Here is a 17623-nt window from a genome sequence, read left to right as displayed (position 1 = left end):
TATTATAAATTTTTTATTGTAGCATTTGTCTTTGGAAAAGGCAATGGGAATGTTATAAGATTTAATATTTAGATCTACTGCTTAACTATGTATTTAATCATTTTGGATTTATTATTTTTTGTTTATTTAAAAAAAAAACATTAGTAGATAGAATGTACCAAGCAGAATCAGATTGGGTATTAGGTGTTATTTTAAATGTTAATTTGATTAATTTAGGGGGAAGATAGAAAGGCATCATACTCTGATTAGTGATTTCAGGAGAAATTCTTTTTTTTATTATTATTCTAAGGAACGAGACAAAGGGATAATAAAGAATGGAAAAAGATACAAATATAATGACTCAAATTAAGATGGATTAATTAAGATAGAATTAAGAAGAGTGAAATGTGTGGAGAAGCTAATATAGAAGACATAGAATGGTAAATAAAATAAGTAATGACATGTAAGATGAGCATGAATATAATTGAAGTCCATGAAGAGAGAGATACCTGGGGCCAAGTTACTTTCCTAAAATATTTTTTTTATGTTTTGTGTTTTGTGTGTTTATGTTTCTGGGAGAATTAATAAAACTTTGTAGAAACATAGAATGAGAATAATGGTAACCAAGTCAGAAAGAAATAGATGAAATAATAATAGTGAAATTGAATAAGAGTAAAGAGAAGTAAAGAGAAACTGGATAAGAGGTATTTGTATGCTCATATGGAAATGGTTTAAAATAGAATTATATTGTATAAAATAAGGTTTTATTTGACTTGTAAAATTTATAATGGAAAAAGGTTTAAGTATGTAATGGTTAATGATGATTTGTTTGTTTTTAAAAATTAATAAAACTTGTTTTTTTTAAAAAAAAGAAATCCTTGGAGTAGGCTGTTGTTGAATATCTTTTCATTACTAATATGTTTCCCATAATTACACAGAACTTCCTATTGGTGAACATGCTATATATATTGAGTGGTTTTCTTATAGACTATTACTCAAAAGAATTTTTAGATGAGACCTAGTCTCCAAAAAGTGTTGTGTGCTGCAATTAAAAGTTCACAAAAGCAAAGAGGTTTTCTTTCTATATATGTGACCCTTCTTCTATGTATGTAGTTAATGAGAGAACCTTATCTGTACAACTACAGTTAGGGCAGAAACCTACTTGCTCAACAGACACATTTTCAAGCAGGACTGGACTAATCCTGTTGTAGGAGTCTTTCCAGTAATTTATATTACCATACTCAAAAGAGCAACTGGTTGGTAGCTCTAAGATTTGATTTTGGGTTTACCTAGCTGAAGGATAGCGATGATCCATTTCATAGATCCATTTCATGAGCCAAGGGAAGGACCGTAACTGCAAAATATGAGAATAAAATTGTACTAGCCATGTTCCTGCATGTTTCCCACTATGTAGTAAGAATTCTGGCTAAACTGAATTGTGCTTTAGGACTAGGCTGGGATACAGTAAATAAATTACAAAAATAAAGGACAGCTCTTATATATTTTTCTTGCTTACTAAACTGATATAAAGTTGGGGAAAATTTCACCCAACCATATATTTGGGGGTAATTTTATACAAGGAACACATTCTAACTCATGTATGTTCAAGATACAGAAGTTTTGCATAGAGCAAATGCCTCAATAGTAAACTGGTAAAGACTTTAAACAGAAAATTGAGAGAGAATTGACTTTTTTTGTTAAAGAAAACACAAAAAGAGGATACATCATTACAGAACCTCTGGGACACAATGAAGGCTTATACAAGAGGCTTGATAATGGACTACACAAGGAAAAGAAATATAAAACAGAAAAAAACTTTTAAAATATTGGAAGATGACTACAGGAAGTTGGGAAAAGAACTACAGAAATTTCCACAAAAAAGGACATTAAAATTAAAATGGACATAACTATACATAAAATGGGGCTAATGGAAAAAGAAGAAATAGCACAAAAAATTAAAAATGCTAAGCAGAACTATTTTGAAGATGCAAACAAACCAGGCAGATGGTTAGCATATAAATTGAGAAAGGAAAGAGATTCGAGAAGGATAAATCAGTTGATAAATGAACAAGGACCTGTATGCTATGGAAATGAAGAGAAGAAAAAAATTATTCAAGATTATTATGGAAAACTGTACCATTAAGAGAATGCTCAGGAAGAAAGAATTCAACAATACTTACAGGAAGCAAATTTGCCTCAGATACCCAAAGTTTTTGAAATAATGTTAGAAAATAACATAACAATAATGGAATTAACAGAAGCTTTTAAAAAGCAAAATATATGGAAAGCATCAGGTCCGGACCGTTTGCCAGTGGAATTTTATAAGACATTCCAGGAAACACTGATATTCGAGAAGCATTGTTTCTAAACTGGGAGAAGATAAAAAAGCAATATTATTTTAAAATTCCACTATGGTTATTTACTATTGAAGCTTTTTCCTATCCAATAATATGTAAAAAGGAACAAACAGTTAGATACGGTGAGATATTGAATGAAAAGGGTGAACTTAAATCTATGCAAGTGTTGGAAGAACAAGGTGTAAAAATGAATTGGTTTTCATATTTGCAAATACAAAGTAGATTTGATAAAGATGTTAAAACAGAAGGTACCTATGATAAGTTGACTGATTTAGATAAAATTTTGGCAGATACTGATGAAAAAGTAATAAAAAAAATTTATGGACATTTGCTAGAGTTTAAATTAGAAGAAGAACAAATAAAAGAAACAATGATTGCGTGGGGAGGGGGAAATTTGGATATGGGATTGACTTAGATAAATGGCAAAAATTGTGGTTTCAAAATTATGAAATGACAATGTCAACTGCATATAAAGAAAATTTGTATAAGATGTTTTACAGGTGGCACTTACCCGCAACGAAAATTGCAAGGATGTTCAAGAATAAATCGGACAAATGTTGGAAATGTCATCAGATACCTGGTTCATATTACCATATGTGGTGGACATGCTCGGATGCAAAAAGATATTGGACTATAATCCACACATGGTTGGAAAAAATGACAAAACAACACATAGACTTTAAACCTGATATTTTTATTGGGAATTGTACCGGAAATATATTGTAAAGAATTGAAATATTTGATTGTAAATGTTTTAACAGCGGCTAGAATTGTATTTGCTAAGAATTGGAAAAATGAAAAAATACCTATGCAGGAGGAAATTATTAAAAAAATCATGGACTGTGCCAAAATGAGTAAATTGACATTTGAAATTAGAGAACAAGAGGATAAACAATTTTATATGATATGGGATTTATTTTATCAATGGTTAGATAAAAAGACATGGTAAAGAAATAGATTAGTAAGCCTTACAATAAAAGTTAATAGATTGATATAGAATACAATACAAAATATATAACCATTGGATGAATGTATAAGATTAAATCATAATGAAAATTAAAATATCTCATATAAAATGATGGAAAAATAGTTTAGTCAAATGAATGTTTAATAATTGATAAGCACAAGCTAGATTGATAAGGTGAGAATTTATATAACTTGTGAATAATGGTAAAAAAAAGGATAGCACAAAAGATTGTAACCAACTGACACACTGTATGTATATAATTGAAAGAGGGTTTTATGTTTTTATGTTTTGTTTGTATGTTTGTTGTAAAAAATAAAAACTTTGTTTAAAAAAAATAGTAAACTGGTAGCAGAGCAGAATAGGAAGATAGAGTAGTTAGTATTTTATTAAGCCTAATAGCTTTCTTGGGAGAAAAAAAGTAGATGCTGCATCTTCACTCCTTGGGGAATATCCCCAATTGTATTAAGATCCATTACTTGCTTATATGGACTCATTATCTATTCTTTGCTATTTGCCTTCTCTTACTGGAAATTTTGCTTTGGCTATTTCCAAAGGGCAGGGCATTGCAAATGACATAGCTCCATAAACAAATAGCCTCTTCCTTCAACTATCAGATGGTGATAACCATTGATGCGTATAGTTGCTTGTCATATGCACGCATTACAGCACTTGAGAAAAATCAATATTTCTTCTGCACAAAGTATTAGCATCTGACAGACACAGTTGGTTGCAATCTCTATCCAGGTTCTTTGGATATTGTAAAAATAACTCCAGCTATAAAATGAGCAGCTCTTTAGCTATGAAACAGAACTAGGGTACAGGTTTCTGTTGGTCAAGAAGATGGTCTACTTGAGTTCCAGAAATGTTTTCTCTCTGTTCATGAAGTCTTCTGTCTGGTCTTGTTGATGCAAAGATTTGCGAAGATGAAGTCAAACACGTTTCCTTCGCAACCAAAGGAAAGGACTTGCTGTCAGATATTCTGGGCTATCTTTTCCCATGCTTGCTTCATTTGTTCATTAGTGATCTATGCCCTTCTGGGAGCTGTCATGTTTTCTCATGTTGAAGGCTGCAGAGAGAGCCATGAAGGTGAAGCATACAGGAGCTTCATGCTGAAACTTTGGAATCTGTCAAAAGATTTGTCAGGTAAGAGTTTGTAATGCTAGCAGAGGATACAACCAAGTTAATTGCACCAAATATATCGTCATTCTCTTCTTGTTTTGAATATATAAATATATGTAGGGATCTGAGTTTCTGTAGCATTATATTTTTCTTGCTTAAGTTGAAAGGATTTCTTAATTGTGCAGGCAAATTTACTCGCTGATTCTCTCCCCTGCCTCCCCAAAATCATACGTGTGCTTTTGATGACTTGTGGAACATTGTTAGGAATAGATTCGGGAATGTGAAAAATATCTATAAAACAAAGCATGACTTAAAAATTTACTCTAACATAGATTGTGCTTAGCATTTACAAAAATGCTAAGATCATAAATGTTTTAATCCTAAAGTATTCCTTAAACCTCTACTAGTCCCTGGGAATAATGGAACCATTTCAGCATGCACATTTGTGAGGAGATTGAAGCTAACATAACTGTAATCATTGTTGAAAGAGGCACTCTAAGAAAAATGAACATGCCAAGAATGTTTTCAAGATTGATCTACTTTTTAAATGTTCAGTAACAATATTTTTGTATGCTTTTTGTTAGTGTTAAATGAATCTGTTTTCCTCCTTAACATTCCTTCAACATTTTCTCAATGTCACCAGCTATTACGCTGCGAAAGAAGTTAATCTGTAAAGCAGATTAGAGTTTTCTTGTTAATACCAAGGCTAATTCTGGAGCATATGTGACCAAATGAACTGTGCATTTCTCTTTTAACATTGAGTATAGAGAGTAGCTACATTCAAGAACTAAAGAGGAAAGCTGCAAAATAGAGGGAGTTGTTTCCTGTCAATGGAAGACATGTGTGTTTAAATAAGCTGCCTCCCATGTTTCATTGCCACAACATGTCATAGTTCTATGGACGTAACATAGCAGTAGTATGTAGTCTTTAATTTTCCATTTACTAATGACAGTATCTTGCTTACTTATTAACAGATAATGAGACCAAGAATGAAATATTTACAAACAGGACACGTGATCTGATCAATGAAATTGACTTTTCATGGTTTACCGATCCCTCACAGAAATGGTCCTTTCTTGGCTCTCTCTTTTTCTGCTGCACTGTCTTCACCACAGTAGGTCAGTATGATTTGTATAAAGTATTTTGCAATAAATGTACTTGGTTTAACTAAAGGTAGAGCAGAAAAGGCCTCAATGAAATTCAGAGCCCTTTAAAGTCAGCACATATGACCTAGGCCTCAAATTATTTAAATAATGCCACTAATTTCTAGTTGTACCTTCACCACAGTCTTTCACTTCACAGTTACATGGAAGTAATTCAGCTAAACATAGTGGGATTTACTTTTGAGTAAGTGTGTACTGTACTGTAATTACTGCAGGAACAAAGACCTTGTAGAAAATGTTATCAGTGGACATGAAGCTTCACCAATTAAATATCCTATTCAAAGATGGATGAAAGTTATCAGGAGTTTTACTGATGATGCCAGAATCCCAAATCATGTGAAAATATTTTGCCCAAATAGTGCACAATGTGAATAAAAGGACAAGCACACATGTGCGAGATCCATGGGCAGGCCCATTGCCAATGTCTTCTGCTTCTCTAGGCAGAATTGGGTTGAGAGTGAACATCCACTTGCATTTCCTTGAAGATGTAAGGAATTGCATTTATGATTGGGAGCCTCAATAAACAAGGTTAGGTTCTTCAAGTAAATAGAGGTGTAATCTGAAGACCTAACTTTTCAATACAGGTCAGTCAAGGAGATAATCTCTCTCAGTCATATTGGTTGGCATAAATGGACTTTCCTGTTTTGCATTGCATATTTATATCCTCCCTACACATGCTGCATGTCTTGAGGATTCTGACAGCAGTCATAATAATTAACTGTTGGGTTACAACGGTTAGTAACAATTAACACAGATGGCTGTTTTCTGGTACAATAGATAAAAATATACTGTAGATTTGTTCCACTTCTGCCACCCCGCTGCCCTGCTTCCTTGTGATCCAGAATGCATTAATTCCCTCCCCACCCCATTTTGATTAGGTTTATCCATACAGGTAGTCCTCAACTTACAACCATTTGTTTAGTGACTGAAGTTACAATGGCACTGAAAAAGGTGACTTATGACCACTTTTCACACTTATGATTGTTGCAACATCTCTGTGGTCATGTGATCAAATTTCAGACACTTAGCAACTGACATGTATTTATGATGGTTTCAGTGTCCCAGTGTTATGTGAACACCTTTTGTGACCTTCTGACAAGCAAAGTCAACAAGGAAGGCAGATTCACTAAATAACTCTGTTACTAACCTAACAACCGCAGCAATTCACTGAACAACTGTGGCCAGAAAGATCATAAAATGCGACAAAATACATTTAACTGCTATCTTGCTTAGCAATGGAAATTTTGGATTCAATTGAGGGTATAAGTTGAGGACTACTCATATTTCGTATTATGTACTTACTTGTATACAAACAACTCATCAAATAAAATTAGGACAGACTAACATGGATATAGAATGAGTTTCCTTACCAAAAATTATACAGTAGTATATATGTTGGTCTTAATTCCAACATCATTGTGAAGTTTGATAATTCTCCAGATGTTTATTACCCTGCCAAATTACTTGTTCATAATACGCTTTTCCTAGTGAAAACAGATTGTTCTATCTTTTTATGACACCTCATGGAGGCTGGCAGCAACATCTCAATCTTTTAGGCAGAGTGGATTCAATTGGTTGCTTGACTCATCAATAGTGACTTCTATGCATACATAGAAGGCACTTTAACCAAATGAAGATCTGCAGCTGCTCTGCATTATGGGTTGGAACTGAAATGATATTTGCTTTGAAGGAACACTTCCCTCAAAGTGCCTCTTCAAAGATGTGAACAGCCTTAATACTATCATATTTGCTAATAGGCAATTCGTAAAAGTTATCATTTATACCAGGGGTTGCCAACCTTTTGGACCTCAGGGACCACCAAACTCATAATTTTTAATCCCATGGACCAGAGATCCTGGGAAAATCCCCAAAAAAGTCTGAAGGAAAATTCCCCACCCCATTTTCCTATTGATCAATCATTCTTTATTTGGGATCGCAGGTTACTGTGTCCAGCTCCGTTCTCAGGGGGAGACAGAGAGAGAGACTTTTGGCTTCATGCAAGGAAAGCAGCAGAAACAGCAGAATTTTTTCTTTCTCTTCCCCCAAACTCTGCCAGAAATGAGTCTTTGTGAGACTTGTCACGCCGATGCAGCCTCTTGCAGCAGGATGCCTTGCAGGGTCCCAAAGACTCATTTCTGGCAGAGTTTGGGGAAGAGAAAGAAAGGCTTTTGCTGCTTTCCTTGCATGCAGCCAAAAGCAAAAGAAGAAAGAAGCGGAAAGCCCGGTGGTCAGGTGAGGCATGTGGGGTGATTGGAGCATGTTCCCCCCCTCTGCCCTTCCCCCCTCCTCTCCCTATCTCGTGTTGTTCGCAATGCAAGCAACTCAAGCCTTGTGTTCCCACGGGCAGGGATGGGATTCTACCAATTCACACCTATTCGCTAGAACCGGTTGCTATTCTAAGCAGTTTGGAGAACTGGCTGTTAGAAGAAATTACTGGCCTAATCCTGTAAGAAAGGCAGGAAGGAAACATTCTGGTGTTGCTTAGAGAAACTGCCTCTCTGTTAACCCTTATTACATTCTTGGAAGGACTAGACTTCCTGTCTCAGGCACTTCTCTGGAGTTTTTCCCCCCTCCTTTGTTGGTACTTTGCTTGTGTGGAGTGACCATTCAAAGTTACAATGGCACTGACAAAAGTGACTTATGATCATTTTTCACACTTACGACTGTTGCAGCATCCCCACAGTCGTGAGAGGCCAGGCGAGGAGGTGCGTGCCTCGATATTGAGTTGGCCACTTCCAGCCAATAACATGACCACCAAGCCATGCCCACCAACTAAGCCACGCCCACAGAACCGGTTGTTAAAAAATTTGAATCCCACCCCTGCCCATGGGCCATGTGGGTGGAGCAGCCTTGTGTTCCCGCACAGCCTGGATTAATTGCTTTGGGGGTGACATTTCTCTATGGACTACCAAAATTTTCTTGTGGACCACCAGTGGTCCCCAGCCCACTGGTTGGTGACCACTGATTTATACTACCCCAAAAAGAAAGTTCATCACACAAATTGAGAATCAAAATTGTAAACATTATTTTCAAATTCCTCATTAAATTTGGAATCAACTACTATAATTAAACAAAGATATGATATATCTTCTCATAATTGGCACCCATATTGCTATTGGTTTGCCATCCAAGTGTTTAATAATTATTGGGCAACGCCAAGGCTTCTGCTCTGCTTTTATTTTTAATTGCAATAATAAAATAAAAACAATAATTTATAGTAGTTTGTGATGAATGTTAATGCAATCTAAGTCTATTAATGTGAAACTTTGCAAGTAAGTCCTGTGAGATTTAATAGGATTACTCCTGTTGTTGTACTATCCTTCAATTAGAAGGCACAGCCAGTGAGATGTTGCCAAATTACAACTATATATCATCACTTCACTCAGCCAGGCTTATTGAAGTTATTAGGGATACTAAAAGCTGCAGCTCAACAACATATAAAAGTAAAGGTTTCCTCTGTCTAGTTGCATCCAACTCTAGGAAATGACTGGACATCTCTTTTACTTAGCCAAGAGAAACAGTGTTGTCTGAAGACCCTTCCATGGTCATTTGGCCAGCATGACTATATGCCAAAGGCACATACCTTTCCACTGAAGTGATACCTGTTTATCTACTTGCACTTGCATGCTTTTGAACTATTAAGCCACAGGAGCTGGGGCAGGTAATGGGAGCTCAACCCATTGCACAGTGCCATGGTCTTGAACTCCAGCTGTTGGCTTTCCAGCTGACAAGCCCAGCATCTTAACCACTGAGCCATTGCACCCCTCCAACAACATAAAGAAACAAGCAATAGCATATGCTCTGTAGATAATGAAGGAACTAGATATAATTTTGTTAGTATATTTCTACCTGTGTCAAAGATGAAGATTATAGAAATAAATTACTTATAAGCAAAAATGTTACTCCCCAATGAAAGCAAAGATGTTACTCTTCACCAAGCAACATTGCCAGCATTCAAGGAAATATCAGAAGCAGTTCCATCAAGTAAATAAAGATGTTTAAATATCTAGGTAACTATTTCCGGCCATCTACTTCTTGGATACAGTAAACTCAAGAGATTACAAGCTAAATTCACAAAGTTATCAGTGCAGTCATTACATTTGTTAGTTCCAGTACTCATTACATCTGTCAGTTCCAACATATAACATTCTGCAACCATTTTAAAGTTTTGTACTAAGGTGTTAAGCATTTTTCCAGTGAAACCACTCTATCATGGCAACCTGGTCTACCCAACTATGGGACAGAGCAAACTGCTTCTGCTTTCGCCTTTCAGCCCCAATCCAGGAGCCTTTACAGGCAGTCACTTTTGCAACAAACTGTTTTTTTGTGTTGAATTTACGTTTTACTGACAAAGAAATAAAGGGAGACTAGCATAGATCTGTTTCAAGCTATTGAACTCTAATCAGCTAGCATAGCCTTCTGGGATTCGAACCAGGGCTATTTGCATATATTAAAAAGGTAAAGGTTCCCCTTGCACATATGTGCTAGTCGTTTCTGACTCTAGGGTGGGGTGCTCATCTCTGTTACAAAGCCGAAGAGCCAGAGCTGTCTGAAGACATCTCCGTGGTCATGTGGCCGGCATGACTAAATGCCAAAGGCACATGAAACGCTGTTACCTTCGCACCAAAGTGATCCCTATTTTTCTACTTGCATTTTTACATACTTTCGAACTGCTAGGTTGGCAGAAACTGGAACTAGTAACGGAAGCTCACGCCATTGCGCAGTGCTAGGGATTTGAACCCCTGAACTGCTGACAAGCTCAGCGTGTTAGCCACTGAGCCACCAGGTATTAACCTCTAAACCACAGGCTCTCCTCGCTTTGTCAGCTATGCCAGACTGGTCTCACCAGAAAAACACTTAATTTCTCCCACGGTATAGTCAATAAAGCAAGGACAGCTTGTGGCTTAGAGGTTAATGCATCTATCTAATATATGCAAGTGGCTGGGGTTCGAATCCCAGAAGGGTATGGCTAGTTGATTAGAGCTAAATAGCTTCAAATGGCTCTATACTAATTTCCCTTTATTTCTTTGTCGGTAAAACGTAAACTCAATACAAGGTGTTAAGCCTACTGTTGTTTGGTGCCTAATTGTATGCCTATTCTGATCATTTTAAACCATTCAGTCAGAATTCATCAGGAGCTTATTGTGAGTACTGTTCAACTCCAAAATGTGCTTTTTGGCTAGGCCTTGGATAGCCTTTCAGAGCAGTTTGAAGGAGAATTCTTTAGGGCACATTGCTGACTCAGCTTTCTTTGGTTGATATGCTTCATTCCATTGGAGGAAAAGAACAGCTAATGATCTGTTCTCCTGTGGCTTTTGAGCTTCATTCCTGATGTTCTTTGGAATAGACAAGGCATGCAAGTAAACAAACAGAAAGTTCTTGTTCTAGGCATACAGAATTGAAGAACTGAAAGCATATTTCCAAAGCATCTCTATAGAATTACTTTTGCCTCATGTTAGTAATATTTATCTTTAAAATGTATAGAGAAGAGATATAATAACAATACAGTCTACAACTGAACCAATAGGCCAATTTTAATTTCACTTCTGCATCTATTCACTGCTCATAACTTGACTTTTTACATGCTGATGTAAAACTGCTTTTTATTTAATTGGCTTTTCTATTAAAATTTCCAAAATTGGGCAGTAAAATTTTGTTCAATTGCTACTGTTATGAGAAGGCTTTGTGTTTGATTATTAGGATGGTTAAGAGCACCTTAGATGTTAGATAGATATGGATAGATAGATATTTAGATAGATAGAGGGTAGATCTTCTATTTTCCCTATATATTTTCTCTACATACATATTCCATCTTGAATATATTCTATTTTATTATATTTTCATAAAGAACTATTAAAATATTATCACTAACATTCTGTAAACAATTTCTTCTTCTGCATTTATATAGAAATCATTTTTTTAGGTTTTAGCTGAAAATAAAGTTAAGTTGCTTTAAGAATCAAATTTACAAACTCTAGATGCTTATTACATATAAAGTAATAGGGATTTCTCCAATAGTTTGTGGCTGACAGTGTCATATTGATATTCAGTGTTTTTTTTAAAAGCATGCAATATGAACAGCCCTTTGACATTTTTTCCTATTTGCTTTTCATTGTGAATTCAATATGTCACTGAATTTTAATACTTTTGCTGTTTACATACTTCAGTGATCTCTGGCTTGAAATTGTGTCAATATTTTATAATTATTGTTTACAGCAATACAGAAAAAAATCATTAAATGTTGATACATAATCACGTAGAAATCCATGCAGTAAAGCATTTGGAGTTAATGGTAAATTACATCTCTTCTTTGCATTGATTTTTCTTACAATTCTCTTCCAAAATATATGAACAACAGGATGCGGTTCTTGCACTGAAAATAATCTTTAGTCTGCAACATCCAACTGTTAAAATTGTCATTATTACATATTTATTCAACTTTAGAAGCCAAACAAAAACAGCATGAAATTTTAACAATTATTACTCATGGTTGAGACCATTTGATCTGCTCCATTCCATGTCAAAGAGACATTTTAATGGACATAGTTAGGACTGTTATTGTTAGTATTGTTTCATATATTGTTTTATTTTCATTCCCTTCCATACACACACACACACACACACACACACACACACACACACACACACATACATAATAACAAAAAATAAAGTACACACACACTAAGTAATAACCAAACTATTTTTTCAATAAAACTATCTTTAGCTATAGAAATGTTTTTATATTGATGTTGCTTTCCTAAATTATGAGGCTGCTTGGTGAATCTGTTTCATCACATCCACTAAATCTGTGCAGAATATTAAATATTAAGTGCATTTGGAACAAGGGAAGAAGCTGCCTTTTATCTGGGCAAACTAGTTGACTGTCTAGTTCAGTTGCATATTTAGTCTGGCAACAGTTCTTTAGGATTTCATTTAATAGTAGAAATCTCTTTGAGAATCATCACATATTTCAAGACTTTTCTTTAATACAAAATAAACCTAATTAGTTAAAGTATGACTTTCACCCTTATATCACTCTTTTAGGTTTCCCTATGCATTGCTGCTTATTTTTCTCTTGACTTAAGTGATTAAAAGTAATGGAGAAAAGACTTACATTGATACAGAATGCAGTGGGAAGAAGTCTTATGTTCAAATCAAAATTCTGCCTCTGGATCTCAGAGATGCTTGAAAAAACTTTGACCTTGCACTTCAGTCCAGACCACAATGAAGATACTGAATCAGACCTCTGGCCCATCTAATCCAGCAGTCTGTTCTCAGAGTGTCCAAAAGTGTACAAGAAAGCCCACTGCTCTCTCAGCCGATGGCCTTCATAGGAAGCCACACTGCCATGAAAGCTAATTGTTATTGATCTATGAACCTGAAACTGTTCATGGATCATCAACCCATCACATGTTTGGGGACAAGTAGTTCAGGATTAGTCTAGCAGTCAAAGAAAACCAATGATCATAATAGGATGCAGAGTCACTGTATATGTTCTGAGTTAACTAGGAGAAGCCAACACTTTTGAAAGTGGAAAGAAAAACAATATTCTTTCTCACAATAGCTAATACCCTTAGACACAAATTGTTAGCATTTGAGTAGATGCTTTGTTAAATTTTTAGGAGAACACCAGCTGGGTTAAGTCCTTCTGATGACTATGATTAAAGGACAAAAAGAAGATAGAAAGACACTTAAAGCAATTAGCTGTTCCCTCTAGCCTGAAAATTAGCCGTGCTCAGCACTGCTTACAGGTGTGAGCTTAACAGGACATGTACATCACATGGCTATAAAATTGGGAAAGTAAAAGGTATGTGTGTGCCATTATAAAGGTTCCCATATTGAGTACTAAATTCCACCACAATTGCTTGGATTTTGCATTCTATGTAACACAGCCCTAAATAGGATTGTCCATGATTTGGGTGGCAGTTGTGATGAAGACAACTATTTTGACAGAGTTGGGGAAACTTGCTCTATCCAGCTTTCTAGCAATTTGGGGTTAGGAAACACATTCTATGCAAGGTTGAACTATAAAGTTAAGCCCCATAGGCTAATTACAATCTGTTTCTTAATATTTTTTCAGAGAACACATTACTGTACTTAGGAATGTTTGAAGATCATGCAGCAAACATGTAACTAAACAGATGAAGACACAGAGAAACGCCATGTTGAATATGGAATGTCATGGTGAATAAATGGTTCTTTTAGCAGGCCTCTAAATATTAATCACTTTGGCACATACTTTTTCTCTAGAGAAGAGTTTTCTGTGGATAAGACTACATCTCGACTAACATTAAATAAATCCCCAGGAAGGGGTATAATAGGAGGACTGATGATCGAATGATTGGGCAGATTAATATGAAAGGAGATAAAACTCCATGTAAACTGTGGAAATATTCCAATATTCTAAAACAGGGGTGTCAAACTCAAGGTCTGTGGGCTGCATTCAGCCCGCAGGGTGCTTAGATCTGGCCTGCAGGGCTGCCCTGAAAACAATGAAGGACTGTGTATAGCCCTCCCAAGCTCCGTTTTCATTGGCAGAGGGTTGTAGGAGGCTGTTCTAGCCAAAAATGGAGATTTGGAGCCTGTTTTCCTGGCAGAGCACTTGGGCAGCCACAGGCACCGCTTGCACGAGTGACATCAAGATGGCCACGCCACCCCCCCACAGCCATGTCCCTCTACACCCCTGCGGTCAAACACCTAATGCGGCCATCAATGAAATCGAGTTTTACACCCCTGTTCTAAAACAAAAACGAGGCAATTTTTCATTGTAACAGAGCTCTTCAGTAACTAAAACTACGTTCCATATTGCAATTGTGTATATTTAACAATATTTCTAAAAATCATCCAATGAAAATACTTAGGGTTACAGGAACCAGCTGGAGGGCTTTGCGGGACTTAACAGTTCATGACATCTCAATGTTTTCCAATAAAAACTCTGATCTGCACAGTTCTTTTTGAAAGAAAAAAAACAGGTATCAAAAGAAACAGGAGGATTTTCTTATTTGCCTTCATTTTTTAAATGCAGGCAACAGGTTCATTAAAACAGATATGCATATTTTATTTATTTAAAACAAAGATGCATTTTTAGAAAAGATATCAATAAGTGGACAAAGAAAATTAGTGAAGTTATACAATTACTGCTCCAATATAACATTAATAAAAAAAAACCTGAACCTCTCCCCAAAGCAACTATTATATGCATATTCATTTTTTTTTTTTCAAATTGAAATGCCATAGAAAAACAAATAACATTTAAACAATTTTCTCTGGTTTTCTTTGGTTTCAGGTTATGGTCATATTTATCCTGTGACGAGACTTGGGAAATACTTGTGCATGGTGTATGCATTGTTTGGTGTCCCTCTTATGTTCCTGGTCCTCACCGACATGGGTGACATCCTAGCAACTATATTATCCACCTCTTATAATCGAGCCCGGAAACTACAATCAAAAGTATTAGCCAGGCTTTCTTTTAGATCTTGCTGTAAAAAAAGCACTGATTCAAAAGGAGGCTCGGCTTCACTTGGGCCAGCCAAAATCGTCCTTCTTGAGCCTTTAAATATTAAGGATGCTTTGAAAAATAATTATTCCTTTAAAAAAAAGTCTGGGAAAAATCAGAACGTTGAAATTTTTGAAAGGCTTATTATCAGGGAAAATGCTCTTCTTGCTCCTCCAAAACTGACCAGATTTGAACGATCTAATTCATGTCCTGAATTGGACAAAGGGGAAATGGTGAATCACATGATCAGCAGCATTAATAATATAGGGAAAGAAGTAGAACAGCTGGATGTACCCTTTTCACTGATGACTTTTATTGTTTTTGCATACATCTCCTGTGCTGCCACTGTTCTTCCACACTGGGAAAAAGCTTTAAATTTTGAGGAAGCTTTCTATTTTTGCTTTATCACCTTAACCACCATTGGCTTTGGTGATATCAAACTGCAACATCCCAACTTTTTCTTATTTTTCTCGGTTTATATTATAGTCGGGATGGAAATTGTCATAATTGCTTTCAAGCTAGGACAACACAGGATCCTTAGTCTGTACAAGAAGCTGCTTTTTTGCATTGGTCAAAAAAAGGTCTCAGACAAAAATACATGAAGATCATCCAACTAGCCCGAAGAAGGCAAGCAATATCACTTCTTGAATGAGAGCCATAGACAATGAATTCTATAAAGGGAATGGATGCTTGCCTTTTTCCAATAGAGAACCAGCAAGGGATGAGACAGATATCCTCACCATTACTGGGAATCTGCTGTAAACTAGGGGTGTCAAAATCATGTCATCATGGCAACGTCACATGATGTATCATGACTTTTCTCCCCTTTGCTACACCGGGCAAGGGCATGTCTGGTGCATGACGCATCTGGCCCATGGGCTGCAAGTTTGACAGCCCTGCTGTAAACTATGTGAATTACTACATTGAGCAGCTCAATGTACTTAGTTTGAAAATCATTTTCTCCTTTTAGGATATGAAAGTGATAGAATAACAATGTGAACATGGGTACATTTACCTAACAGTAAGACCCATTGAATTCAACAAAGTTTGCTGGAAAGTCAGTCCTATTGAGTTTAATATATTTGTTTTGAATAGGCATGCATGGGATTGCCACTAAAATTGGGAAATTAATGTTGAGAAAATCAGAACAGAGCACCTGTTTCTATTATTAAGAGTGCATCTGCAAGCATCTATTAGAAAGGTCTCCTTCACATATTAAGAAGCTTCTTTCTATCAAAGATTGTAATCATCCATCAGCAATTATTTTAAGAAAATAACATGAGGTAGAATTCTCAATTGTAATTTTAAAGAGATACAATTGATCATGCATTGCATGAATCTACAAATACATTTAAAACATCTGTTATATCAATACTTTGGCCATTTGCTATCCCTTCATCCATTCATAGCATCTCTTATGACAAGGTTGGAATTGAGATAAAAATCCTTTTCAGGCAATCATTTATGAGCATACAAGAGTCTATGCCCTTTCCTGGTCTAGCTCTACTTATCTGACCACACCCCACTTCACAGCAATGCTCCCAGGTCAATTTTCCAGGACTCTTTGAACAATGAACAAGCTGGTTGCCATTTTCTTTTTCAAGAAGATAGTAAGTCCATGTACTGATCAACCATGGACTATCAGAACCTGGAAAGTCCACTACAAAGTGGATTAACCATAAAAAAGGGAGCTTTTGTTCCAATAGAGGTCTTAGTCAACAGAAGTCTTAAGAAGTCTAGTAAGCTTGCTGCTGAGTCAAACTTTAGAACCCATAGGCCTTTCTGAAGAGATTCCAGCAACTAAACTGGAATTTCTTCAGAAAGTAAGTAAAGAAACGGGAAGGATATTCTTTTGGATCACGACCACAACTATGAGATAAAAGTCTGTAGAGATTCTCAGTCATCCAGGTCATGGTAGTCCCAAAGGTGCTTTTTCAAGAGGCATCTGGACTTTCTTGTTTTTTTTCTTTTGAAGATGTTTTGCTTCTATTCCAAGAACCTTTTTCAGCTCTGAGAGGATGATAGGAAATTGAAAGATTTATATTCTTTGCAGACAGCTGGTAATTTGCATCCTTTTTAGAGGGTCATTAAAGCACTTGGAGGTTTATCTGTGTCCTCAGCGTCACTTGAGTAGTGCTCCTGGTTCCTGTAGTTAGCAATTTTTTCTCTGGAAATGAGATAAAAGGATTTCTGTTTGGACTCCATCTGAATTGGGGTGATCTGAATTTCATAACTGGAGTCAGCAGCAAGCACAACAAAGCCAAAGGATCACTTTACTAGACATCCTAAGCCCCCAGTTGACTGGCTACAGCTTTTCAAGACTTTCCTAGCACCTGAATCTAAAAATATTACATTATATATAACTTTAATAGGCATTTTACTACATGGAGATGGGAAACTAGCTTTGAGGCTTGAGTGATGATTGGGGGATTCATCCTGGGTTTATTAGGATTTATTTATTTTTCTTTAAACAATATTTACGAAACACCAACTATGAGTACACTGAGAGCATTTGCACCAAGACAAATTCCTTGTGTGTCCA

At 36.0% G+C, this 17623-nt stretch overlaps 1 protein-coding gene across 1 annotated transcript; it reads left to right on the top strand.

The window, feature by feature from the left end:
• Positions 1–4156: 4156 nt before the first annotated feature.
• KCNK18 (potassium two pore domain channel subfamily K member 18) lies at positions 4157–17422 on the top strand. Its single transcript, XM_026668512.2, has 3 exons — positions 4157–4446; positions 5397–5540; positions 14872–17422. Exons 1-3 carry the CDS (start codon positions 4209–4211, stop codon positions 15681–15683), a joined length of 1194 nt encoding a protein of 397 aa, XP_026524297.2. The 5' UTR covers positions 4157–4208; the 3' UTR covers positions 15684–17422.
• The last annotated feature ends 201 nt before the right edge of the window (positions 17423–17623 follow it).

The sequence above is a fragment of the Notechis scutatus genome, chromosome 4 (genome assembly GCF_049901735.1).
Source record: "Notechis scutatus isolate UNSWTSFEM ecotype Mainland chromosome 4, rNotScu1.2, whole genome shotgun sequence".
Taxonomy (NCBI): Eukaryota; Metazoa; Chordata; class Lepidosauria; order Squamata; family Elapidae; genus Notechis; species Notechis scutatus.
The sequence above is the reverse complement of the archived record's forward strand: the minus strand, read 5'-3'. Positions and strand labels throughout refer to the sequence as shown.

Excerpts from the sequence above, each read along its gene's own strand:
- KCNK18 (XM_026668512.2), top strand. The coding sequence starts at position 4,209 with ATGCAAAGATTTGCGAAGATGAAGTCAAACACGTTTCCTTCGCAACCA. Across the intron at positions 4,447-5,396 it reads TCTGTCAAAAGATTTGTCAG|ATAATGAGACCAAGAATGAA; the intron begins GTAAGAGTTTGT and ends ACTTATTAACAG. Across the intron at positions 5,541-14,871 it reads CACTGTCTTCACCACAGTAG|GTTATGGTCATATTTATCCT; the intron begins GTCAGTATGATT and ends CTTTGGTTTCAG.